Source organism: Pseudorasbora parva, chromosome 13 (assembly GCF_024679245.1).
Source record: "Pseudorasbora parva isolate DD20220531a chromosome 13, ASM2467924v1, whole genome shotgun sequence".
NCBI classification, from domain to species: Eukaryota; Metazoa; Chordata; class Actinopteri; order Cypriniformes; family Gobionidae; genus Pseudorasbora; species Pseudorasbora parva.
This window is the reverse complement of record NC_090184.1, coordinates 13,562,659-13,590,249: the sequence shown is the minus strand read 5'-3', so window position 1 is coordinate 13,590,249 and position 27,591 is coordinate 13,562,659. Positions and strand designations below refer to the sequence as shown.

The 27,591-nt window shown below is 37.9% G+C and overlaps 1 protein-coding gene across 5 annotated transcripts in view; it reads right to left on the bottom strand.

Annotated features, from left to right (window-relative positions):
* Positions 1–899: 899 nt before the first annotated feature.
* ubap2b (ubiquitin associated protein 2b) overlaps positions 900–27,591 on the bottom strand; it is a 47,681-nt gene continuing 20,989 nt past the window's right edge. For 3 of the 5 annotated variants that reach the window (XM_067413225.1, XM_067413224.1, XM_067413226.1), the window contains exons 12-27: positions 26,832–27,042; positions 26,397–26,632; positions 21,225–21,412; positions 20,609–20,753; positions 17,899–17,938; positions 17,662–17,794; positions 17,515–17,572; positions 17,126–17,306; positions 16,826–16,917; positions 15,518–15,568; positions 14,537–14,630; positions 14,079–14,432; positions 7,578–7,679; positions 6,571–6,626; positions 5,450–5,635; positions 900–1,578 (exon numbers count right to left, since the gene is read on the bottom strand). In XM_067413225.1, the coding sequence (XP_067269326.1) occupies positions 1,498–1,578; positions 5,450–5,635; positions 6,571–6,626; positions 7,578–7,679; positions 14,079–14,432; positions 14,537–14,630; positions 15,518–15,568; positions 16,826–16,917; positions 17,126–17,306; positions 17,515–17,572; positions 17,662–17,794; positions 17,899–17,938; positions 20,609–20,753; positions 21,225–21,412; positions 26,397–26,632; positions 26,832–27,042 (2,208 nt within the window). In that variant the 3' untranslated portion in view covers positions 900–1,497. The remainder of the gene's footprint in view (positions 1,579–5,449; positions 5,636–6,570; positions 6,627–7,577; positions 7,680–14,078; positions 14,433–14,536; positions 14,631–15,517; positions 15,569–16,825; positions 16,918–17,125; positions 17,307–17,514; positions 17,573–17,661; positions 17,795–17,898; positions 17,939–20,608; positions 20,754–21,224; positions 21,413–26,396; positions 26,633–26,831; positions 27,043–27,591) is intronic. The other 2 variants (XM_067413227.1, XM_067413228.1) reach the window with 1 other exon arrangement.

Here is a 27,591-nt window from a genome sequence, read left to right as displayed (position 1 = left end):
AATATATAAGCAAATATGATTTTTTTGTTTTTAATTATGTCCACTTATTATGAAAATTTGAATAAATAAAAACAAAAAAACCTGGATGAAATCTACTGCGTTAAATAAATTCACTATCTGACTTGTGACGCAGCCTGGAATTAAACCTCACCATGTTCGTTCGTCTGGTCAGAGGAGAACTGGCTTTGGCTCGCTTAGTTGGGGACACTTAATATTCTGCATTATTGATTTGATTGCAAAGACACTATTGGATAAGAACTGAATGGGATATCATTAGTTTTCTCCAGAGCTGCTATAGCTGAATCGAACTCATTCCATAATTGATGGACTTAACCAAACTGACTTCAGATGAATAATGACTTTACTATTGTCACTTTAGAGCTGCTTTACAGCAGCTTTCCATTTTATCACTGTAAAGCAGCTTTGGAAAAAAATGTATTGTATAAAGCGCTATATAAATAAATGTGACTTCACTTTAAAGCAATCTTTTACTGCCAGAGAAGACTAGATTCTGCAGTCAGAAAAATCATAGCCTAAATTACATAAATAGAATATTTTATACCTTTTTAAAACTATCCAACTCCAATATATATTTCAAAATTACATTCAAAACAAAAAATAATTTTCAGTGTCCAATGACAACAGATTAAACAGCTAATATACTAGAAACGCTGGTTACTGAAGAACTGGCTACAATTATTTTAATACATATAATTACAAAATTATCATGAAGCAGATGCCAAGAAAATCAGTCAAGATCAAAATTGCAATCAAGCAGCATATTTCATGTTCTCTAATGCAAGCAATCCTCAATCATTTAACTGTTAAAACGAACCAATTCTAATCTTTTAGTTAAAAAAAGACATCCAAGATGCATAAAAAGACCAACAACACAGGGCAATAGCTCAGAACCTTTATTCAGAGGGCAACAAGAGTAAAATATAAAATGAATGGCCTGTTTTTCCTTCCTGTCGGGTGACAGAAATTAATTTCAGAACCATTGTACGGGAGAACAATCCCTAGAGGAAAAGACTCGAGTGGTGCGCTCTTGATGTGTGAGAAGCCCCTCAAGATGAATGGATGAAACCCCCACATTCACCCTCCTCCGCCATCAGTGCTCTAGTTCTCGTCGCAATGTCTCTCTGAAGTTTCCCCTCACTGCTTTTCCTTTAAATTTTTTGCTACATCTCTGCAGTTTTTAAAAAGTAAACAAAACAAAAGTCCTTCAAAAAAATAAAATGGAGCGACCACATCTCGGCTTCTTAACATTTACAGTATATATAAATACTTACATAAATATCTTACATGGAAAAACCTAATTCAGAGAAGGAAAAAACAAAAGTGAAAAAAGCAGAGGAGAACTTTGGAGGAGGGGGAGGGGGGAGAACTGATACAACGTGTGTGTGTTGTGCGAGTATGCGTTTCATGTTAAAGGCAGGACAGTGCGGACACAGATTTGGGCATTCAGCTCAGTAACTGTATGAACTCCGTATGGGCTCAGTTGGCCCAGTAAGGAGAGCTGCTGTAGTTGGACTTGCCCTGATTCTTCTGCATGCTGTTGGACTGATTGCGCTGCCCCTGCAGAAGATGGAGGGAATAAATCAACATTAACACTTTAAATCATATTTAATATGCACATTTCTACTGCCTCTAAAATGATCAAAACTTGTACACAATCTAGCATGCCTTCGGTTATCTGACAGTTTTTACTTTTTAACCTGTATAAATGTAAAAACGTCCCCGTTCAGGAAGTGTTTTTTGCTGTAGTAAACACAAGAACAAATACTGATGGTAATATTTTAAGATGAACATTTAACTAGACTAAAGCTACTTGATTATGGAACTGTGCTCTAAGTAAAGTTCCGGGGAGAGACTTCCCCTCGAAATGGCCCTGCTTGCGAGGTAGTACTTTTTCTATAGTTCAGGAACCTTCGGGGGTGGGACTTGGCTGCTCAACATGCTGATTGGTTCACGTAGCATTTTATTTCAAACTAAAAGTCGGTGTGCGCCGTAAGAGTTGTTTGCTATTCGAATCAACACAGGACTTAAAAAAAATATGACAGATGGGCCGACAAGTTTTTTTTTCTGCGGAGGACAAAATCCAGTGGGCTCCTATGTCACTGGAGTAATCTTCTCGGTACTTTAGACCACGATGGAAACGCAGACAGCAGCAGGTCTGGGGGAAAAAAGTTTTGGTGGAAACGGGGCTTATGATGCATCAAGATTTTAAGGAATCCTTATTTAAACATGTCTCAATCATAGTGCTACAATGCATTATATATTTTGCCCCCACCATTAAAACTAGAGAACTTATACATAAAACTTAAAGGGGGGGTGAAATGCTGTTTCATGCATACTGATCTTTTTACACTGTTAAAGACTTGGAATCCCATACTAAACATGGACAAAGTTTCAAAAGTTAAGGTGGACGTTTGATGGGAGTATTTCTTTGTCAAAAATACTACTTCCGGTTAGTCATAAGTTTCGGCAAGTTTTTTGAGATCATGCGTCCCCTTTGACGTTAATGGGGGCGGAATTTCCTTGTATGGGCCTTACGGACAATTCTACCGGAAGCGCGTGAGAGAGAGAGAGAGGGAGAGAGCGAAAGCAACAGGCTACGCCCATCAAAGCGCTGGCTCGTAGGCTGCTGGACAGGTGATGTGCACATAACAATGTCACCAAAAAAGTGCGTTTTTGGTTGCCAGACCAAGACAGTCCTGCACAGATTCGCCAAAACCCCCGCGTTAAGGCAACAGTGGATGTAATTTGCTTTTCCGGATCAGCAACTGAGTTGCGCGAATGTTTATATCTGTTCGCTGCATTTCGGTGCCGACTGTTTCATAAACAAGGCCCAGCTCGACGCCGGATTTTCCCAATCGCCTAATGCTGAATGATGGAGCAGTCCCAACGTTAGAAGGGTGAGTGAGACTGCTTCAAATGTCTGTGTTTTTTTTTGTCCGCTTACTGTCTACACAAACCACGCGTAAACACACAAACACACGTGCACAACTGCACTTCCCACATGTACACCTTCAAAGACAAAAATACGACGATATAATTCAAGTATAAATATGTAAATAACACAAGCCGCTAAGCATATTATATAGTTAGTGTATAACTTGTACCACATAGAGACGTCCTGCTCTAGTCGTTTTTGCTGCTGCTCCTGTTCAACTGCAGCCTCTGGGTCTGATTCCAGATCATAGATGTATGGCTGTATCTGATTAAAAGCCATATTTTTATTTTGAATAAAGTTTTTTTTCCGCTGTTAGGGATGACACAGCTTTACGACGCACTCGACTCAACATAGCAGCAGCGAGCACACGTCATTATTTAGCTCCGCTCACACGACACGCCCCCACCCGCTCGGCTTTTTTCGGGAAGACTCGGAACAGCGCATCTTTCTTATATAATTATTAAAAAAATAAAGACTTTTCGGAGATATGCAGGATGCAATGCTACTCTATAGGTACTCAAGATTGACATGACACTGACTGAAACTGAGTGTTTCACCCCCCCTTTAAAAAAAAAAAATGTTACCAAGTCATATTATTGGGAGATGGAGTTATAACTGATATTTATATGCATTTTATACAAGTAGTTAGCTATACGTGTATAAAGATCTCTGATATATACAGGTCCTTCTAAAAAAATTTGCATGTGTGATAAAGTTCATTATTTTCCATAATGTAATGATAAAAATTAAACTTTCATATATTTTAGATTCATTGCACACCAACTGAAATATTTCAGGTCTTTTATTGTTTTAATACTGATGATTTTGGCATACAGCTCATGAAAACCACAAAAATCTAAAAATATTAGCATATCATGAAAAGGTTCTCTAAACGAGCTATTAACCTAATCATCTGAATCAACTAATTAACTCTAAACACCTGCAAATTCCTGAGGCTTTTAAAAACTCTCAGCCTGGTTCATTACTCAAAACCGCAATCATGGTTAAGACTGCCGACCTGACTGCTGTCCAGAAGGCCATCATTGACACCCTCAAGAAATTTCTGAACGAATAGGCTGTTCCCAGAGTGCTGTATCAAGGCACCTCAGTGGGAAGTCTGTGGGAAGGAAAAAGTGTGGCAAAAAACGCTGCACAACGAGAAGGTGACCGGACCCTGAGGAAGATTGTGGAGAAGGACCGATTCCAGACCTTGGGGGACCTGCGGAAGCAGTGGACTGAGTCTGGAGTAGAAACATCCAGAGCCACCGTGCACAGGAGTGTGCAGGAAATGGGCTACAGGTGCCGCATTCCCCAGGTCAAGCCACTTTTGGGCTACAGAGAAGCAGCACTGGACCGTTGCTCAGTGGTCCAAAGTACTTTTTACGGATGAAAGCAAATTTTGCAAGTCATTCGGAAATCAAGGTGCCAGAGTCTGGAGGGAAACTGGACTTCAGGCATTTTGGCATTTCCTTCTCCCCAGTGTCAAGTACCCACAGTCGGTGATGGTCTGGGGTGCCATGTCAGCTGCTGGTGTTGGTCCACTGTGTTTTATCAAGGGCAGGGTCAATGCAGCTAGCTATCAGGAGATTTTGGAGCACTTCATGCTTCCATCTGCTGAAAAGCTTTATGGAGATGAAGATTTTGTTTTCGAGCACAACCTGGCACCTGCTCACAGTGCCAAAACCACTGGTAAATGGTTTAATGACCATGGTATTACTGTGCTCAATTGGCCTGCCAACTCTCCTGACCTGAACCCCATAGAGAATCTGTGGGATATTGTGAAGAGAAAGTTGAGAGACGCAAGACCCAACACTCTGGATGAGCTTAAGGCCGCTATCGAAGCATCCTGGGCCTCCATAACACCTCAGCAGTGCCACAGGCTGATCGCCTCCACGCCACGCCGCATTGAAGCAGTCATTTCTGCAAAAGGATTCCCGACCACGTATTGAGTTTATAACTGAACATAATTATTGACTTTTTTTTGTATTAAAAACACTTCTTTTATTGGTCGGATGAAATATGCTAATTTTTTGAGATAGGAATTTTGGGTTTTCATGAGCTGTATGCCAAAATTATCAGTATTAAAACAATAAAAGACCTGAAATATTTCCTCTGAATAAAGAAAATTCCCTCTGACTATGAGCTACATTTTCCTCGCTATATTCTACTTTACGAGCCATAAAAGAGGTTCTCGTCCAACATTTTCATGTAAAAAAATAAATACAACCTCACGTTTGTGTCAATCATGTTTAGACATTGCCTCCAGTACTATTGTGTAATGAAAATTCTGATCGGTTCGCTTTTCTACGTTTTCTGCATTTGTAGCAAGCATTTTGAGAGGGGTTTTGACTATTCAGAGCCACCGTGTGCAAAGACTTTTAGACTTTGCAGGGTTAAAAACCGATACTTCTTCATAAGAGAAAACCCTTAAACATTAAAAACATTTCATTTACAAAACTGCTTTTTTCCAGAATATGTTTAGATGTTATGTACCTGTGTGTCTTGAGCCATGTGGTGGTGCAGTAACTGAGAGGGCTGCTGATGGGGCATTATATGAAGGAAGGGTGCAGGGGCATATCCAGGGGCACCTGTGGGGTTCAACGGGCCGGTTCCTCCAAGAGCTGAGGGCAGGCTGAAGGGAGGGCCGGCTGCTGTAGGGAAACCCTGCTTGTCAAATGCCTAGAGGGGTCAGGGAAAATAGATTAATGGCCTTGAAAGGACCCCGCGTTGCTTTTTTTAATTAACATTTTTAAATGATTGCCATGTTAAATATTAAATTAAATAAAATTAACTCTTTCTCCGCCAGCATAAAAAAAAAAAGAATAATTTCACAACCCTCCAGGATATTTTGTCGTATGGATATTTTAACTTGCAATATATCAAAAGAAAGAACAGAGCATCTGCTTTTAAACCAAAGCATTTTATTCTAGATTCATGCCTTCTTGTTTATCAATATTTGAATATGGGCAAGTAAAAAAAAAAAAAAAAAAAGCAATATTGACAAACACGTTTTTCTCAGCTTTTTCCTCAATGACTACATTCAGATCAGATTCAGAACGATGATCAAAACACAGATGGAGTAGATCAAGAGTCCATCAACACCCCTGAAGCTTCACAAACCTGTAGCTCGTCCTGGGTCAACATTTCATTTGGTAATGTAAGGTGGTTTTGATTTATATGCACTTTAATGTTGATGATTGCATTATTTTTGACATAAATTGCTAGTTTCTGCTTTTTGCCTGTGTTTTGATCGAGGGATTTAAGTTGTTTTGGTTGTACAAAAACAGCCCATTACGCCGTTTCATGTTGCTAACTATTATTTGTTATACTTTAATTTCCTGTAATAGAATTCGCTGATTTGAAGCACTAGCTTTACCATTTACTGCACTGTTAACAGCTAATAAAGTAGAAGTCTAAAAATAAAGTAGAAGTATATAATCACAGGAAATCACCTATTCCCCAGTTGAAAAATAAGGTGGCTATGAAGACACACACATAGGGTGGAAAATGCTCATTAAAAACTAAATTATGACTGTTTTGGTGCAAGAAGCCTTGAGGTTGTTTTTGTTTTTTTCAGTTTGAAAATCTTGTGAAATGTGAAATGTGAACCTCACCTGATTCTTGCTGTAGACTGTTCCAGTGAGCTCTGAACTCGCAGATCCAGACATTCCTGGTGCAAAGAAAAGGTTTGTATTATGAGAAAGAAATCACCATCATATATGTAAGGAATAATTGATGACAGGTCATTGAATTATTTGAAAAATAGTGCACACCCGTCAATACGGTAATACGGCGGTCACGACATGAAGCGGAGTATGAATATTGGCTGTTTATTCAATACATATGCAAGCTCTGTATTGTTGTTACACTCCGTTTAAGATTTAGAGTGCTGCAGTGCTTTTTTTATTTTAAGAAAACCCAGAAAACTAGCATCACTCTGGTTCCGTCTCCAAAGCACAATATAAAACACAATAAGGCTGTAAAGCAAGACTAGTAAGTTGGCATTTAATGTGTGTTTAACTGCACATTGCCTACATCCGGAGTTCCCAATTCAAGTTCTCATGCCTTTTGCTCTGCACATTTTGTATGCATCTCTTATCTGACACACTCAGTTGAGGGACGGTTTCCATCGACCATATGCGCACTGCGAAGTGGACTTAAAAGGGTATTTCGCCATCTTAAGAGAGATTCCAATCTGAAGCAGGTGTGTTTGTACTATTGTATATTCATTCAATATACACATGTATATTGAATGAAAGTATGGTAATTTGTATTATATTTACAGAAGTAAATGAACTGCATTTATATAGCGCTTTTATAAGTATTTTATAGCATCAAACAGACCCTCACAAGAACACTTAAAAGGGACTAGGGATGTGTGCAATGACAAATTTCATAAACGTTTAAACAAATTTTTCAACCACTAGTCCAACCACATTGTTTGGAAAATAACATTGGGCATGTGGAACATTTTTTGTAAATTATGAATTAGTTTACATTTTAATAGTACTTTTGTTTATCTTTATATATCTTTTGAAAGAGAAAATCATAAATAAAAAAACATCAGTTTCAGCCATAGAACAAACTACATCTGCGCATATATTGTGAGAGCAAGATCTACCTTTCCCTGCATTGTTGCTGACTCCTTTGGGCTGGGAGTTTCCTCCATATCCTCCTTTCCCATAATCCCCTCCAGCATGAGCCTGTGACAACTCATCAAAAGCTATGGAGAAAATAAAAGATTTCAAAACAAGTGCATTTTCCAGCCAAAGATTAGCATTAGGACCCTCAAAAGGTCTTAGTATTGTTATAAAAATGTCCTCCTCTAGGTTGTGGTACACGTCTCTTTTTGCTCTGGAATCTTTAATTTTATAAACTAACTACTTTATATTGTTAGTAATATTTCACCTACTGGACACAAAGCCAATGTACTTTTTTTTCTTCTTTTTTTTTTTAAAGATACCAAAGACATATTTGAGGAATGTTTATTTGTAAATCTATAAATCATCATCATCATATTGTATTTGCCACCACAATAAAAAATACAGAGCTTGAATCATAAAACTAAGCATTTAAATTTCTTACCAAGACATTATTGGGAAATAGAGTGCAAGTCTGCTATACTGTTATCGGAATAAGTTTATATTAGTGGTGGGCATAGATTTTTTTTTTTTTATGTAGATTAATCTAGATTAAAATGGCTCATCTGAATTCTGCCGAAAGCATTCAGAATGTGTGCGACCCAAATAATAGGTGCGTTTTCATGGAGCACTTTAATCAGTTTAAAAATCAAATCCAAATGAAAATACTCCATATAAACACCTCAATCGGAATAAAAATGCACAAACCAAATGAAATTGTAGTCGGTTTTGGAGGGGAGGGATAAACCTTTTGATGAACCGATCAAATGAAAAATGTCACCATGTACTACCCGATTACTTTTGAGTGTGTGGTGTGACGTGATATACAGCACGGGCCTTCACTACTGAAGAGCATGCGCTGCGCTGCGCGACGCTCACACCAGGCAATAATGTTGACAAGACAGGAAAGTAAATTTTTCTGAGAGGTAAACTTTTATTTTGTAAGAATTTATGAAGATAATGTTGGAATAATGACACAAACTCTCATCTTGACAGCGTTTGTTCCAGGCACTTTTTACTTCAACTGCACCTGACAGAAGAATACATTTTTCTGAGATGATTACTACATTTTACAACAAATAAATAGCTTTTATAAAACCGTATAAGTCCTGGTGGCCGTTGAGAGTTGCTATGGCAACTGGTGACTCATTACAGCTGCTTGAGAGGACAGCTTTAACATTTCTGATGCGCCAGACAAACTGTCACGTCACAAAATGATTCTGATTGAAAGTCAGCAGTCTATGGTCAGCACACGTAAACCTCAGGTATAAATAACGTCTCGTGTAAACAGTCCACTTAATCTTTCAATCGGAATGACAAAAAACTGTGCATTTAGGCAGTACTCGAGACTGGAAGAACTCCTACAGTAAACTAATCATGTATTGCACAAGGTGCAAACAACCTTAAGGCATCTTTACACAGCCGAGTTAAGGCGGCTATAAAGCGGGTCTGTGTCTGCTCAAAATTCTGTGTAAAGACGCAATGCCCATTAAAGCAGACTTAAAATATGCCAGATCTGACCCACCTCGGCCCCTAGTATCAAAGGCGATGCTGAAACTGTTTTAATTCAGTGTAAATAAACGCGAACTTGTGCCGCCTTAAACTACATCATTGTCATGACAACCGCCTGTCAGCCAGCTCACTAGAAATAATCTGCTGTCCTACATGTTGTTAAAATAGACTGAAGTTTGGATTTTTCCCTTATAGGCATAGTGCAGCCTAACAACTTCAAATATAGCCTACTCAATCATTTATGGTATTGTAGTACGTTGTAGAATATTTTAGTTTATTTAAAGTTGTGTATTTGTTTATCATTATTATTATTAGGCTATGTGCATATTTATTTAGAACATTTAGCTTATTACCGTTCCCCAGTCAGGTTGTAGTAACTGCGAGAGAAAGGTAATTTGCATTGTGGTAGTTTACCACTTCGTTATTTTTGCTCGAAATTTTGTTTGTTGGAAATATGAACTGAATTTATAAATTATTTTAAACTTAAAAACTTTCCATTTAATAATTTAGGCTGTTATGTCCAAAACTATGAATTTTATGAAACATTTTCTAAGACCATGTTTGGTTTATTTTTAGAGATGCTTTTATCAAATGTGTTTGTTGGCCTTTTGCAGTCTTTTGTCTAATGTCTGGCAAGGAGAGCAGCTCAATTCAATGTGCTCACTCGACGATCGTTTCACACTTTTGAATGTATGAGATGTAATCCTCATTATTCTTTTGTTATGAATCTTTTTTTTTTAAACAGCCATTATTCAAATTTATTATAACGTGTATGCCTGCCTAAACGGCCCATTAACAGGAAAGTATTTCATTTAGTAAGCCACAATTATCTAAAGTTTTTCTAAAAGAAAAAACTAAACTAAAGTAAAAGCACATTATGTAAATTATTGTAACAAAATAGACAAAGCTCCTGGTCCAACAGGTGCATTAGAGGTTCAGTTAGCATCAAGCTAATTAATTTAAAAGATTAAAATTACACCTTTATTCTGTCATTTTAGACCACCCGGGTCTTTGTATTAGGGCTGCGCAATATCGAAATATCAAATGTATATATCGCGATATGCATATGGCAACGACACGACTGTTACTTATGTGACTTGCTTGATGTTATTAAACGCAATAACTTGCGAAAAACAACACAGTCTCGCGTGGTCTGACACACACACACACACACACACACCGAAACGTACACAAGTCACCGCTCTGAAAGCGTGTGATCACTTCAGTTTAATTTCATGTCTGCATTACATTTGCAATTAAATTTTTTTGTTTACATTGATGTTAGATAGAATGTGAAACACACATGGCATCATTCTCAGTTTAATTTTTAAAAAATGTAATTTAAATATATTTTACGCACTAATTGCAATATCATATCGCATATAGAATATCGCATTATTTAACAAGGTATCGCATATCGCACTGTTCTTCAATATTGCACAGCCCTAGTTTGTATCTTTCCTCTCGCGGTATAATGGGTATTTCATTCATATGGTGATGTTAAAACATGTTATATTTATCATTTTATATGGAGCTAATCGCTACACCTGATTGCAGTCATAACGTAAACATTCATTATTGATTTAACTAACCCTTTAATTTGACAATATGGGTGATAAAAACAACCTAAATGAACAATAGCCTTTAAAATTACTAAATACTAATATAACAAGGAAATTTGGTCAAATAAAGTATCAAAAGTAATCATGGTTTTATTGAACACCTGACAATTTAATATATAATAAACAATGAACTTATGCACATTATGTATTATAACATGTCTGCAGAGGGTGCCAACGGCCAGATGATTACACTATACAGCATAACTGCAATACTTCTCTAACGAAGCACAGTGTCAAACATGAGCATTTCCCAAATGGACTTTATTAGTCTGCATGTGCTGAGGTTTGTTTGGGTTTCTGAGTTGACTAAAATATATTTAATTTAATCACTGCCTTTGTGATTTCATAATAGCACTATGCAATATTATGATGTTGAAACTGGTTTTAATATGCCGCAGCCATAGAAAATGGTCTAGTGTGTTTTGTAGATTGTCTGTGGAATGCACCACTTCCAGTACTTTGCCGGTTTATCGACACAGGATAATTGCAATAGGGTTGGGTACCGAAAGCCAGTGCCAGACCTGTATAACCGGTATGTAACTGGACCAAATCAGAAAGTAGATTTCGGTACCACAAATTCCAACGTGCATTCTCTGGTGCCAAGCCAGAGACAGACACACTCAGCGCTTGTCACAATCACAATCTTTTTTTTTAAACAACATTTATTTTAGGTTTCTACTCCCAGTTTCCTGGTCACTTTCTTGTATTTCATGAGACGTGGATGAATTTACGTGATGTAAATCTGACCGATCCGATTCTCTGAGGTGCAAACTAACATGGCGACGCTCATCATGCATAGATCAACAAATATGATCATTATAAAGGGTTTTAAATGATAAAACGCATTCACTTCCACAAATTTGAAAATCATATCAGATAGTTCATGACAGTTAACAAGTTTGTGAACACTTTTAATAAAAAAAAACTAAATAAGTGACATCTGCCATTGTGGCTTTAGTGTTAAGTGACAAGCATGATGTGCCACCATAGAAATAAAGCGACATGCTAAAATATTTAGCCAGAGAAGGCAATATGGTCATATTTCTTCGTTACCGTACTTAAGTAGAAATTTTGGGTATCTATACTTTACTGGAGTAATTATTTTTCTGCCTACTTTTTACTTCTACTCCTTACTTTTCACGCAATTATCTGTACTTTCTACTCCTTACTTTTTAAAAATAGCCTCGTTACTCCTCTTTCATTTCATCTTGTTAAAAAAAAAAAAAAAACTATGCAGATAAATCGCATCATCCGGATAGTGTGAATTTGATTGTGGTGGCATGAGAAGTGTAAACATATACCATTCCAACACCCTATTGGTTACTACGCGATCCATCGAGCCTGCACATGACTCAAAGCACAAATCACACACGGTGTTGCCAGATTGGGCGGGTTCCAGCAGACGAGCACGAACTTTCAGTCAATCAGCAGCAGACATTCATGACAGCCAGGTTTTTAGTGTGATAACTCGTCGTAGATGTATATTCAAGTGATCGCTATGCTAAAGTGGCATATATATATATATATAGTCATTACAATAGTTCAGCTTTGTTTGTAATGTCCAAGTAGTTATATTTAGTTTAGTTTCTTTATTACAGTTAATTTAGAAAAATGTTTGGATAATTTGTTTGTTTGTTAATTTTTTTTAAAGTGACAACCAAGCAGTCAGTGGCCGACAGTGGGTATGAGATTAGGGGTGTAAAAAATGCGGCTGAAACAGGTAGCCAGTGCCTCCCAAATTTTTCAACATTAACATTTTAATATAACATTATAGTCATTATGGCCTTTAGAAATTTTTTTTTGAGGAGGTGGGGTAGTGCGCTATATGCCCCTGTGGTGTGGCCTAAGCTTTTGTCTTTAATGGCATTTCTTTCCTTACATTACTTTTACTTTTATACTTTAAGTCGTTTTGAAACCAGTACTTTTACACTTTTACTTAAGTAAAAAGCTTGAATTGATACTTCAACTTCTACATAAGTATTTTTAAACCCTAGTATCTATACTTCCACTTGAGTAATGAATGCGAGTACTTTTGACACCTCTGCTTTTTGTAAAATAATTGCTGAAACTTGAAGCTGGTTTGTAGCATACCCAGAATACATACTACTTTCTAGTTATTAGTTCTGTAACTTGTTTAGTGTTAAAGGGTTAAAGGTTCACTCAATAATGAAAATTCTGTCATTAGTTAATCACCCTAATGTCGTTCGACACCCGGAAGACCTCTTCATCTTCGGAACATAAATTAAGATATTTTATCTTATAAATCAGATGGCCCAGAAAGGCGTCCATTGACATTTCAACAATGACATTTCCTCTCCGTAAAACCCATAAATAGCACTAAAGACGTCATTACAAAAGCCCTTCACACTACAGTAGATCTACAGTAATTGTATGAAGCAACGAGAATAGTTTTTGTCCGAAAAAAAGACAGTGATGGCCGATTTCAAAACACCGCTTGGTAAAGTTTCAGAGCTTATGAATCAGTGTATCGAATCAGTGGTTCGGATCGCCAAAGTCACGTGATTTCAGCAGTTTATCGATTTGACATGCGTTCCGAATAATGATTCAATACGCTGATTCATAAAGCTCCGAGGCTTTAGGAAGATGTGTTGAAATCGGCCCATTACTATACAAGTCGTTATTTTGTTTTTTTTTGCGCACAAAAACTATTCTTGTCGCTTCATAAAATGATTGTAGAACCAGTGTAGTGAGATGGACTTTGTAAAGACGTCTTAAGTGCCTTTTCTGGATCTTGAGAGGGGAAATTACATTGTGGCCAAAGAAGGCCTTTCTGAGTCATCGGATTTCAACAAAAACACATCTTCATTTGTGTTCTGAAGATGAACGGCGGTCTTATGGGTTTGGGACGTAATTAATTTTCCTTTTTGGGTGAACTAACCCTTTAAATTAGGCTTGTTGTAGTTGGGTTAAAGTAAATTTGTTGTGTTTTGTATTCATGAATTTTAGTATTCTTTGAACTTTTAATACATTTTTCCATTTAAAGAATTACATAAGCCATTCTTCAATGTCATCCACCGTTATTGTCATTTTTTTAAAACAAAATATCAGTTCAGGCATCAGTTTTAAAAGTAAAAGCTTAAAAGGTTTGGCACTGGTATTGTAAAAAACCCAAACGATACCCAACTTTAATTGACAATCGAGGATTTTTTAAAATGGCGTACTCATTTAATTGAGGAATTGTGATAGGCATCCTTCTTTTTCAAATGTCACATAGGTTAACTAAGATTTTTTACATTTTGTCATGAGGTTCAATAAACTTTCATTTAATACTTCATATGCCATGCTTCGCAGGGTTAAAATGATAATTAAGTAGCCTGTAACATTTACCTGGGCCGTATGTGTGCTGGCTGTATCCAGCCTGGTGCTGGTATTGACTGGAAGGGCCCATATTGTGTTGCTTTGTGGATGCTGGGGGCATGAAGACAGTGGGGCCGTATTGGAAGGCACTGGGCACTCCTGGCATCCCGGGGTAGTAGGGCAGGCTGGTGTAGCCGTAACCTGGAGGCAGAGGGGGGTTGAGGAAAGCCTGGGTCTGACCCTGCTGGGCTTGACCTGGGTTCTGCGGTCCTTGATTTTGAGGGGGAACTGCACTCTGCTGAGACTGTGAGGGTGGCACAGATGAGAGACTGGTGGCAGGGGCTGGGGAGTTTGAGTCGCTGCGGCCAAATTTGGTAGGTTCGCCTGTGCAAGAAATGCAAGACAGAAAAGTATTTTAGACTGACCAAGTACTGGAATGCAACAACTCATAGTCCTATCTGCACTAAACAACGAGGAGGGCTGCTTACCCGAGTAGGGATTGCTTGCTAATCCTCCATCTCTGCCAGCCAGCGCAGTACCAGGGAAAGTCATGCCATAATAATCCTGCATCGAGAAGAGTGACTGAACAAATGTAATTCATAATTGAGAAATCTTAAAAGGACAGATCATTCAGATAAAATAAGATGCCACTATTTAGCAATTTTATCATATTACTTTAAGGTGTCATAGGTAGGCTTGCAGCAGTAATCGTTCTTACATGAGTACATTACTTGGCCATTTTGCTTTTTTATAGAAATAAAAAACATTTCGATCAGTTGGACAATGAAGAATACAAATTTTAAACTGATCCACAGTGTCATCGACAAATATCTTCTCTTGTACAATGTACGGTCAGTTCCGCCACTCCAGGTACACAGAGTACACGTGACCACATTTCAAATGCGAAGTGTGCATTCAAAAGCGATTTCTGTACCCTGCATATAGTGGCTTCCTGATGCCCACAAATTATAGGCATAAACAGGGTATTACAACAAATCAATCATAATACAAATAAGTAGAAGTATTTTTGGCCAAGTTGTGCAGCTCAACAAACACGCACAGAAAACCTGGAGCATAAAAAATATATATATATATATTCCCTAAATAGCGCAGCCCTACTAAGTAGAGTTTATTTTTGGGCAAACTTCTTTTAATAGACAAAAATGGAGCATTGACAAGAGTTAAAGGTTGAGTTAACCCAAAAATTAAAATTCTGTCATTAATTTACTCACCCTCATATCGTTCCAAGGTCCTTTCTGGACCTTGAAAGTGTGAATTTAATTGCTGTCTATAGTGGGGCCTGAGATCTCTTGGATTTCATCAGAAATATCTTCATGTGTGTTCCGAAGATGAACAAAGATCTTAAAGGTTTGGAATGACATGAGGGTGAGTAATGACAGAACTTTCATTTTTGGCTGAACTATCCCTTTAAGTGTTGTGACAGAAACCGTTGATTATGAAATTGTTACCATTGGAAGCCGGGACTGCATCATCTGTAGATCTTCATATCCATAGATCGGCTATAGGGATGAGAAAGTAGAGAAAGGTCAGACAGACCAATGACATTAATGTGATGCAGGCAGGAACACTTCAACAAAAAGAAACATAATAAAAGTATATCTTAGGGCCCTAATAGTCAACTAACAGTTGGTCAAACAATTTTATTAATAGTTTAAATCGAGGAACAAACTCCAAAGAAGTGGCGAATCACGCAGCCCGATGATGGACAGATTGTAAACGGCAGGAAATCTAAACATTCACCAATCATTCATCAACCTCAAATGGGTCTTATCACTTGAAACATGCAAGTGGTAGCAACTTTACAAGTCACCTCGCTACAACATTAGCCTAAATAAATGTGAAAAAAAGAGCTATTATATAGGCACATTTCTGTGTTCGTGTGGAGAAGAGCACGCTTGACTGCATGACTAGGGTGACTATATTTTGATTACTGAAAACCAGGACACTGCCCGGCAATGAGAAACTCAAAGTTTACTTAAAGATTCCTTATTAATTTCAATGTATTTAAAGTATGACCCCTCTGTATTGTTAGAAAATTGTTATATTAGGGCTAAGACAGGACATTTCCTGGGAAAACAGGAAGTTTGGTCAACCTATGCATGACATACAGGCGCCGGCTTATTCACTTGCATTTACTTTAAACACTCCATCAAATTTTGGTCATACAGGAGTCATGCAAACTGTAAAATGACTTCTTTGAATTCTGTTAACTCACAACAACAACAAAAGATTGTGCTTTTGTAACAAATTAAAACAATCAGGATGGGCTTGATCTGCCATCTCAGTGAACTTAAAAATGAACCGAAACTAAGCTTATACTTGCCTCACAGACATGAGAACTATAGCCCATCTATAGAAAGATTAAAATGTCTCTTAAATGAACCAAGTGGAAAGCAAATATTCTGTGATTATGTAATCCTAAAACATGCATATAGGTGCATCCACTACGGCGAGATGATTCAGCATCGACTTAATCTCTGCAGCCGAAAACAGAATGTTCAAACAGTCTCCTTGAGGTTTTCACACCACACTCATAATCATTGCATTTGCCGGTACGCTTTATGTGTGCATTTAAGGGCGGATTAGGTTATGTATTATATAAAAGGAAATTAAAGGCTCATTATGATTTATGCCTTATAAATATAAATGCATGATTAGTCGTCAAATGGCTGAAATTAACGACTACTAGTCGACTAAAAAATAAATAAAATGAAATATGTTTCCTCCATCTGAGAGCAGATCAGCTATACACTAACCGGGTAAGCAGGAAGCAGACCACCAGGACCCATGATATACTGACTGGCCAGCAGTGGCGGTACTCCTTGAGCCAGGTTAGGAGGTGCTTTACCTGAAGATATTAAAAAAGAAAGTAAAACATCCCCACAGAGAAACAAGATTTTCAGTTAAAACATGCCATTTTAATATTATACCAACCACACTATTTACAGACTGAAGTGAAATGCTGATACAATTTACTTTTTAAAATAATAAAAGGAAGTTGGTCAACAGCAACCAATCATAAAGATACTGCAACACTGAATGTTTTTGTGACTGACCAGAGGGGTTGGAGGCTGTGATGGTGGGCAGCGGAGCAGAACGAACAGCAGAGGGAGCGGATGGGCCGTTAGCGATAAGGTTCTGGGTTCCTGCACTCATGCCATTTGAGTTGACCACTGAGCTGGACACATGGCCAGAGTACGTGGACAGGCTCACGTTCACGTCAGCACTCATCTGGGTCTGAAGGAAACATTCATTTAACATTGATCCAGGCACCACCATTCACACTACCATAATAAAGTAAAGCCCCTCAAACATCATGAGAATAGAAGCTCTTTGCTGAAATCAGGACAAATAAGGGACAGAAGCTAAGGTAAAGAGGGAAATAAAATGAGGAAAATGAAAAGGGAAAAAAGTGGAAATAGGCGGAGCCTCAAAAGACACTTACGCTTAGAGAAGAGCTGTTGGGCGCAGAAGATCCAGGAGAGTTAATGCTGCTCACGTGACTGAGAGAACAAGCAACCACGAGACCATAAGGAGACTGATTTCCTCATGAATATTTAATAAGACTGAAATTCTAATGGAGTGGTAGTACCTGCTAAGCGATGAAAGAGCTGTGCTGAGGGCAGGAGGTGCTGTTGAGGAGGAAGATGAGAGTGATGAAGATGACATGCCGTTCTCAGTGGGCAGGGCTGTGGATATGGGCTGAGGGGTGCTGGACGGGACAGCTGCAGATATATCAGGACAAATATGTAAATTGTGGCCTATGCTACAAATTCACATACCAAAAAAAGTACGGGTAAAAATGGAAAGCCTTCTAAAACACAATTACCTTCCTGTGCGCTAGACGTCCTTATTTCATTGAATCCATTCTGTGGGGAAACCGATAAAACAGAATCAGCTATTTTTATATCAAACAAAAAAACAAAAAGGAATTACCATCAACAAATTACAAATAAAAGTAAAATCCTACTATAAATAAGGAGTGGCAAAAGCTATTAAATGGGACAGTTCACCCAAAAATGAAGAGTAAAAAAAACTGTACGACTTCTTTTATCAGAAGATAAAATATATTTTGATAAATGTTGACCAAACAACATGGGATCATATCAAATTCTATTGTATGTAGAAAATGTGTTTACCTTCCACCGAAGAAATTCATACAGGTTTGGAATTTAAATTTTTGGGTGAACTATTTTTTTCAGTGCATTTAATAGATTTTTCTTTGTTTTTGTGAATTTGTTTGATATCAGAATTTGGTTCGTTTAATTAGCATACATGCAGCTTTCCAAACTTTAGTTCCATTCTGCATGAAAACTCAATTGGTTTGACCAATGAAACTCCATGACTTTAACATGATTTTGATGACTAGTTAGGACTTTAAATTCATTATAATTGACCCTTCGCTAAGCCCGCCCTCCTTAGTTACTGTTGCTACGCCTGTCAAGATTTGTGCCTGGCACGTCTATTACAGTATGGATGCGCATCAGACATTTCGAAGGAGATTCATTTTTGGTGGACAGGTGAAATATCAGAGAGGAGGACAAAAGGGACTGCAGTATGCATTCGCGGGATATATCCATGACGTACAGCCGATTAGAGAATAATTCAAATTGAAGTTAAAGCCTAGTCCCAGCACAATCAGCAGCTGCCTCATACATATGTTCATGCACTGCAGGGCAAGTGAAATTAGAAAATAAGGTAATCAAACAGCTTATCAATAAATCGTGTGGAATAAACAAGACATTAGCCTGACCACTTTGCAGTGATTCTCCCGCTTATATATTTAGTGCGCCGGCTAATGTTACTGCTAACACATCGTGAGTCTAATCTACGCCTTGGACCTGGCCAGGAGCCAGAGATACTGACCTGAGCCATACATCAAAAACCCCACAGAGTTACTGAAATACACCCTTATAACAGATGGAGCACTGTAATCGGTTTAAAAGTCCAATCTGAATGAAAATACTCCATATAAACACCTCAATCGTAATAAAAATGCCCAAAGCAAATTAAAATGTAATCGGTTTGAGAGGGGTGGGATAAACCTTTTCATGAACCGATCAAACAAAAAATGTATCCATGTAAACGACCTGACCCGATTACTTTTTTTAGTGTACGCACATATGACTTGATACACAGCGCGCTCCTTCACCACTGTCCACCGCTTACACACAGGCTATAATGTTGAGAGGAAAGTAAATTTTTCTGAGGGGTAAACTTTTTATTTAGCAAGAAGTTATGAAGATATGGTTGGCATATAGCCTTGCTACATCCTCTCATCTTGACAGCGTTTGTCCCAGGCACTTTTTACTTCAACTGCGCCTGACAGAATTTATTTTCTCTGAGATGATTGCACTTTACAACAAATAAATAGCTTTTATAAAACCGTATAAGTCCTGGTGTTCTTTGAGAGTTGCTATGGCATCCGTGAACACATTCCAGCTGCTGGAGAGGACAGCGTCGACATTTCTGAAGCGGCAGAGAAACTGCTCTGTGATGATTGCGATTGAAAGTCAGCACATGCAAACCCCAGATCGGTTTAGATAACGTCTCATGTAAACAGTCCACTGAATCTTTCAGTCGGAATTATTTTAATCGGAATGACAAAAAAGTGTGCATGTAAACGTGGCTACTCTCTCAAACATGATGGGTTTTAATAATTTTATAAACACAGCCACCGCAACAATCCTTATAATTTGCACACAATTTGTCTTAAACTACAATACAAAACTAATAAATAAAGCTACAAGACAGCCCTTTTTATAATCTATATACTGCATCATATGTAATAATCTGCATTAAATCAAAAACCATGTTTTTTTCAGTTCGCTGAAGCAAATGTAACTTTTGGTGTTTTTGTTAATCCTGTCGACATCTAGTTGTGAATGGGGCCTCACACACACCGCTTTATTCCCGCCTGGTATTTCTTACCTTGGGTTTTATGTTTGGGGAAGAAAAAAAATTCCACAAGTTTGCATCGGCATGTTTCCCTCGCTCGAAAGCTTGACCGACCTTCCGCGCCTAGTTACGGTTGCTAAGCCACGATTGGCCTGCGGCGGTTTTTAGGAGTGGCTTAGCAAAGGGTGAATTCACTAGATTTACTAATGAATCTTTCAGAATGACCACAAATCAAATAATTGATTTCCCTGGTCTGGAAAAGCAAACATTTCTTAATATATATCTGGGTAGTTTTCATAAATTCCAAAAACCCTGAATAAAATCAGTGGAGCTCTAGATTGTTCAGCCATATGGACAGTTGCAAGCCATCTAATTGAAAGTGCGGTCACAGTAATAATTTCCATTGTTCCCTCACACAGAAATCACAAGTTGGTTTAACAGAATTTGGTCAAAGCAATGAAGTTGCGTAACCAAGTCGAACAAGAGTTACATCTGCATGGGAGACTTTATTCCAAACACAAAACTCTCAAACGTGCAAATTCCAGTTGAAATGTCTGCATTTTACCCATTAAACCTCTCGAAGGACCAGTAAATGTGACCGCACCTTAAATGTGAAAAGATGAAAAGAGTTTTGGTCATACACTGAGAGGGGTGGTGGCGGATGACTCCACTCTGTTGGCGGAGGACGGAGCCAAAACAGAAGCAGCAGTAGTGCTCGGTAAACCCAGAGATGCAGATGGGTAACTGGGCTCCATTACTGCTGGAGGCAAGCCACCTAGAGACTCGCTAAAAGGAAAGAGAAAAAGGATGACTTGATTAGAACAGCATTAAAGTCACTTGTAAATGGAACGTTCCGCGTTTTAATGGACATTTTCTAAATGTGGTAAAATCACTTTCAGATAGTGTCAAAGATCTAGTTCACCCAAACATGGAAAAACTGGAGATTTTACAATAGCATAATAGGAGATTTTACAATAGCATAATAGTTTTAAGAACTTTTTTTTTTAAATGACAGTTCTCCTTAACATTTCAAAGAGGCGGAAAATAAATAAATGCCTCATTAAAAAAAAAAACGTATATCAAAGCGTTTTACATTACACGGATGTACATTACAGGGACACAAGCATTGGAAAACAGTGTAAACAGCATGGAACAATATGAGGGTAAGGGTATGACAAAGTAATATTTTATCCAAAAATAAAAACGAATATCTTGTAAACATGCTAAAATGTAAGTGTCACAGGTGGTCAGACATACCTGATGGTGGTGGGCTTGGAGTACTGGCTGCATTGGGTTTGAGGAGCAGCCACAGGTTCCTGACAGCTACTTTCTGATTGGTTGAGATTCTCCACAGAGGGTTCAGATCCAAAATCCAATGCGCCAAACTGCACGTTCAGCCCGGACATGTCAGCAGAGCCTGGCATCTCTACGGCTGAAGACGGGATCTGGCAACCAAAAAAAAAATAGGGCTGTCAATGAATATTCTAAATTCGAATATATATTCGAATAGTTTTTAAAAAACAAATTTCAAAAGTGAAAATTAATATTCCAAAAAAAAAAAAAAAAAGTGGAAAAAAATCCCCCGCCGCGGTAGTAGAGGCGTGGCTGTCTGCTTTTGCGAGTGAGCGCACGCCTGAGGGTTCAGGGACAGGTCACAGGAGTCGCTAGTGTTGTCACAATACCAAAATTATGACTTCGATACGATACCAGACTAAAATACCTCGATACCGTTACTAAATCGATACCACTGTAAAAAAAACAACAACAAAAAACAGATAATATGATTAATATGACAAGAGAACTTATTATTCATTGTTTTGTTTTGACTAAAAATTCACTTGGCCAGCAGTACCTGCCCTGGTTTTTGACCATTCCTCCTCTTATTGCTATAATAACTGCATGCCAGTGTGAACATCCTTACAGAGATCACATTATCAATCATGTTATCATTCACTACAGGGATGGAAATTAGCACCCGCCACCAGCCAAATGCGGGTGATTTTGAGTTGGGGCGGGTAAACTCGCTTCACCTACCGGCCACCGTGGCGGGTAAATAAAAATAGCATACTGTTTCCCCTCTTTATAAACTGTGTTCAGTGCATGCGAGTGCGGCCGTATGTCCGAATATGACCAGTCGTTTTCGCCGTCATTACCCGGATGTAGTGCCAGAAGACGCGAATAAGAACTCGCGCTCGTGCTGAGAGAAGGTCCGTCACTGTCATCCGGAAGCGCGCACTCGTCTCACAGCGCGCAAATATTGAGTTATCTTTCGAGTCTTGTGCTTAAACGGACCAACTCACACAAAAAGTATGCCAACATGTCCATCTTGATGAGTATTCTAGCAGACATAGTCTGAATATGCCTTAAGAGGACTTTATACAGTCGAGAAAGATGACGCATATCCTTCTATTAGGTCTTAAAGGGAAAGTCGCCTTTACTCTGTTTAATGTCAAACAAAAGGACATCACTCACTGCTCTTGATTGAATAGCTTTTGTAAGTTTATTAAGGATTAATCTTTCATTTAAACAGTTAAATATGCAGTTATTTTACATTTGATTACTTTATTCAATTTCTGTACCTTTCTGCAGGCCAGTAGACCTGTACATTATTATTTAATACACACATGAGTGAGGTCGAGTTAAACATTTTAGTTTGAATTTTATTTTATACTGTGGGTTGTTGCAATGTGCTAAATAAATATTTGCATAATTTGTAATTGTAACTTTACTAAAAATCAAGGCATTGCAATTGCATTCATTAATATTAAAGTTTCAAATAATGAATCACAGTCATAGCATTAGCCATAAATGCAATGGATAATTGGCATAATTTCTTTTAGTGCTTCGGTTTCAGCCAATAATTTTTATTTTGGTGCATCCCTACTGACAATGTTCTGCTATCTATGTCGTCAACACGCTTCAGGAGATGGCAAAACTAGTAGTTTCATTGTTGGTACTAAAAACCTAAAACTGGAAGCCATAAAAGACCACAAATCATCCAAATGCCACATCCAGGTAAAAAAAAAAAAAAAGAGCACACAGAGCCCTACTCATTTAATGAAATGTATATCAGTTCATGGTTTGTGTGTGTATTAGAGTGAAAGAAAAACATTTCAGTATTTCATTGAGATTTGAGATTAAATAAACAGCTTAAGTAGTGTAGAGCTTGTAGTATTAATTTTCACGTGCAGTTACACATTGTCGGTTATAAACAAGAAAGTGGCTGGTTAAAACATTGAGTGGCTGGTAGATTTTGAAATCCACCAGCCACTGTGGCCGGTGGACAAAAAAGTTCATTTCCATCCCTGATTCACTAACCTTTCACTTCTCAACAGGTTGGGATGACCAAATCTTATTTTATGATTCGAGTAATTTAATATTTTTTAAAATGTAATCTTATAATTATAATATAGATTTTTAACTGTATCTGTTTTTAAAAATAAGCAAAAAATGAAAATTACAAACAATATGACAGTTCTTTATTTTTCAGCTTTATTAGGTCTATTTAACTGTAGCAAGTCAAGAAAGAAATTAAATAATCAAATATAAAACTGCTTAGTCTACACTCTATAATTTAACTATACACTGATTCTTAATAAATATATTTTAGTTATTTAGCCATGCATGTGGTGGTTTTCAATTTTTCATTGTTTGCTTAACATTAAATCACAGAATATTAGGTCTGTGGCTTAAGACCTGCATTGATCTAATTACCTCCTCAGCTGTAGGCTACACGCTCACTAAAGACATTGACTGTGTTCACCTGAATACTCACCAGATCGTGCATTTTTACATATTTTTGACCATTCAGACCCAAATAATAATCCGCGAAAGAACTGAATGGCGATCGCTTGTTCGTTGTCTGAAAGGCGTGTGCGCGCGCTTCAGGTCAGAGTCCAATAGCGCGAGCACGTCCCGCGCCACGCTTTTTCTCCTCATGCGCGCATATTTCTGTTGCTTTCTTTGTCATGCGTTTCGTGTATAATATATTTAACTCTTCTGCTTCTAATGTTTATTGAGCGGCTGAACCAGAGCTCTGCACACACGTATGACACCTGCTGTCACGTACATCCACGCAAAATTAAGAAATATAGCTCATAGGCGCTGTCCTCCTTAAAGTACCGGTACTAATAATAGTCCATATCGTACCGTTTGTAATAGGAGGGTATTGCAATACTTTTCTAGTACCGGTATATCGTGCAACACTAGGAGTCGCTGCTGAAAGTTGACGCGTCTTGCAGGGAAGATGGCAGAAAGTGCAGCGCCCAACTTGACCGCAGCAGAGAAAGAGATTTTAACTCCATAATCTAAAAAGCCATGTCTGGAAGTACATTATTTTGGTCGATAGGAGGTAAAATTGTTGAGCTGCGAGATAAAGTTATATGCAAGCTATGTAAGATACAGTTAGCATACCATGCCTCATTTTATTTAACGTTAGTACAGCAGCCTACACTTTAGTGTTTCTGTTTGACTGAAGAGATATTGCATGAATAAAGGATAAATGCACTGCTTTTACTGGTGTGATTATATACCATGTCAAGGAAAAGCTCCATGCTGTAAAACTTAAATTAATATTAATAATATTTGTTTCAATTATCTGCGTTTTGCGGTCTTGGCCATTAGTTAAAGCTTTTTTTAGTTTATTCTTAGTTAAAAACGCTTAGTTCTTTCAAAAATATATGTGCTCATTAATGTATATTTAATTCTTTCAAGTAATAAAGTTATTCTCGTAAGTTAATAATATGCCATTGAAAATCCATACGGGTGAGGGGTTCGAATGCCGGTCGCCATGTTGCCCCTCCATCTTAAAAGTGCATTAGCCGAAGAGGGACATACCCATAAATTCAAGCTTCGCTTTTCGCGTTTTAACACTCGATGGCGTCTTTAATTATTTTGCCTTCAAAATAAAAGTATTTAATCCATGTTGATTATGAAAAGTAAACAACATGAGTAGGATAGGACATAAGATGCGTCATATGTCAGAAGACATGGAATGGGCCAGAAATTATTTTGACAACCTTACTTAATCTTTCATCAACCAATTACCTTGATTTAATAAATAAGCAAATATAGCAGACAATATAATAGTGATATGGAGGCTAGGCACCAGCGCAATCACTTGCACGTGAACTACAGCGCATCTCGAACCGAAACTCGGCATATAGACTACTTGCCTTACAGACATGAGAAATACGTGGCTTAAAATATCTAGTTTTAAACCAATTCAAAACCAAAAAGAAATAGGCCACTCTCAGATTATGTAATTTATGAAATGTGCATTTCTCTCTATAGGCGCAACCACTACTGCAGAGTTCAGTATTGTAAATCTTTACAGACGACACTGGCAAAAATCACTAGTTTATTAATAAACATTATAATTGTCAAAAATAGCAAGGAGACATTTGAATTACTTTTGCCGGTTCTTTTTGGCAATCTTTATGTACGCTTGAGTGCGCAATAGGCAAACTGCCTATATGTAAATGCTAATTCTGGCTTAGAATTCTCTCCAGTATATATTCAAGTAATTAAATGAATATAAATGTGTGCTTAGTTGACTAATGACTGAAATTAACAACTATTAGTGGAGCATAAAAAAAAAAAACCTAAGTCACGAAAAAGCTCTACTTATTTCACATTTTCTAACCACATCACAATTGGCATTCTGGGTTAAGTGAGCAGCGCAGAGCAGAATGAGCAAGCGGAGTGGATTCTTTAGAAGGGCACTCTCTGTTCACATGTTCTGCATGAAATATGGTATGAAAAAACTAACAGTGAACCATTGAAACGTTTGCTTAGAATGTGGGGCCTCAGCACCAACACGTGAACAATAAGAAAGCAAATTCAGCTTCCTTTTATCAAAAAGATTGATAAGACAATCAGCAAAAAGGTGCCATGCTTCGTCTTGTGGTGCGGTCTAATATTATATTCTTTGCAAACAGTGACAACTTTGTTTCAGATAAGACACACTGGCTTTGCATTCACAAAACTGTGTAGGATCAACACAGTTGTCTTTACATTCTTTGTATGCCCCATTTTCGCTTATCAACTTTCCTTTTTAGTCTCTTTGATAGTGCTATTTTCTCTCACACTAGCTTAAAATGTTAACATCACTCTGCATACAAGCCGCAATAGCGTACCTACAGCATTTTTTTAAATGCAGTTTAGTATGCAAGGATGCCAAGGAGTGTAAAAGTAGGCTACGTCAAAATTACAATAAGTTAGGCTCCATTGTTTAACAAGCAAATGAAAATAATACACATTTATTATTCACAATATGGAAGGTCATATTTGGCCCGATGCAAAACATACTTCCTGACCCCTGCATTAAACTATATAAATGAGGTACATTTGGCAGCCCAATTGAAATCGCTAATGCTCACGTTACAGGGAACACACACACAAAAGGGGCTAGAGGTTTATTTTTGTTACCTTAGATGGAGGGGGTGCTCTCCGTCTCTGTGGTCTTATGTTTCTGGGTTGTGGCGGCTCTGCCGTGATGACGACAGGCTCACAGATGGGTTTCAGTGCTGGAGAAGGCTCATCATATGGGGGAAGTGGGACGGGGTCTCGGGCCTGAGCCGGCAGGTCCGACTGGAGTGCTGCATTTTGATGCTGGGTCAGATGACTGAGGATGGGAGATGGGTCGGGTTGGGCTTTTAGGTCCACTAAAGAGAAAGGATGTGGTCAATCTTTGTTTTTTAAACTTTCATAGAGAATTTGTGTTCATAAATATTAAAGAACATGTTAAGAATGTGTAAAACTACAAAACTGTATTGCCTGCAACAGTCAATGCTATTCAGTTCCATGTGTACAGGTAATCGGATATGACATAGTATATATAGACAGTCTATGCGTAATACTCACAGTGAGCAGCTGTAACAAGGGTCTCCTTGGGTTCATTCAGTGTCATGGGTGTGGATTCAATAGGGTGTGGCATCGGAGCAGTGGATTCAACAGATGCAGCACCATTGCTCTGGGGCCCTGAAATCTGATTGGACAGAGAGGCGATTCGGGGTGTGCTGATTAGCTCTGTTTTCTGTACATCATTGTGGGAAAGCCTGGATCCTGGCATGGTCTAGAAAACAGAAAGTGTTATGATATCAACATTTTAGTAGTCAAAACCAAATGTCAGTAAAATGCCAATTAACAATACCAACTTTGATAATGCTAAAAACCTTTTTGCCACTTAATATACTCTTTTACTCATTTTGAGGCCTGGTTTCTAAAACAGAGGTTATACTAAGCAAGGATTAGGCCTTAGTTCAATTATGGAATTTAAGTAGCTTTTATAAACATGCTTTAGAAAAAAAAAACATTAATGATGTCCATCTTGACACTTGACTGAGTTATCAGTACAAAATGTTTTTAGGTAAAACAGCTCTAACATGCATTTTAGTCGAGGACTAGTTTAAGCCTTGTCTGTGAAACTGGGGGTAAGACTTAAGTGTCATATTTGTATCAAATAAATGATACTTTTAGACATCTCTTTAATCATATCAAAATTGTAAAGAAAATGCTACATGATAGTACACACTATATAATGGCACCATATCAGTTATCAGGATTTTTTAAAAATGTATTATGATTTATCTACCAACACTGAATATTAACTGTTTGAAAATGT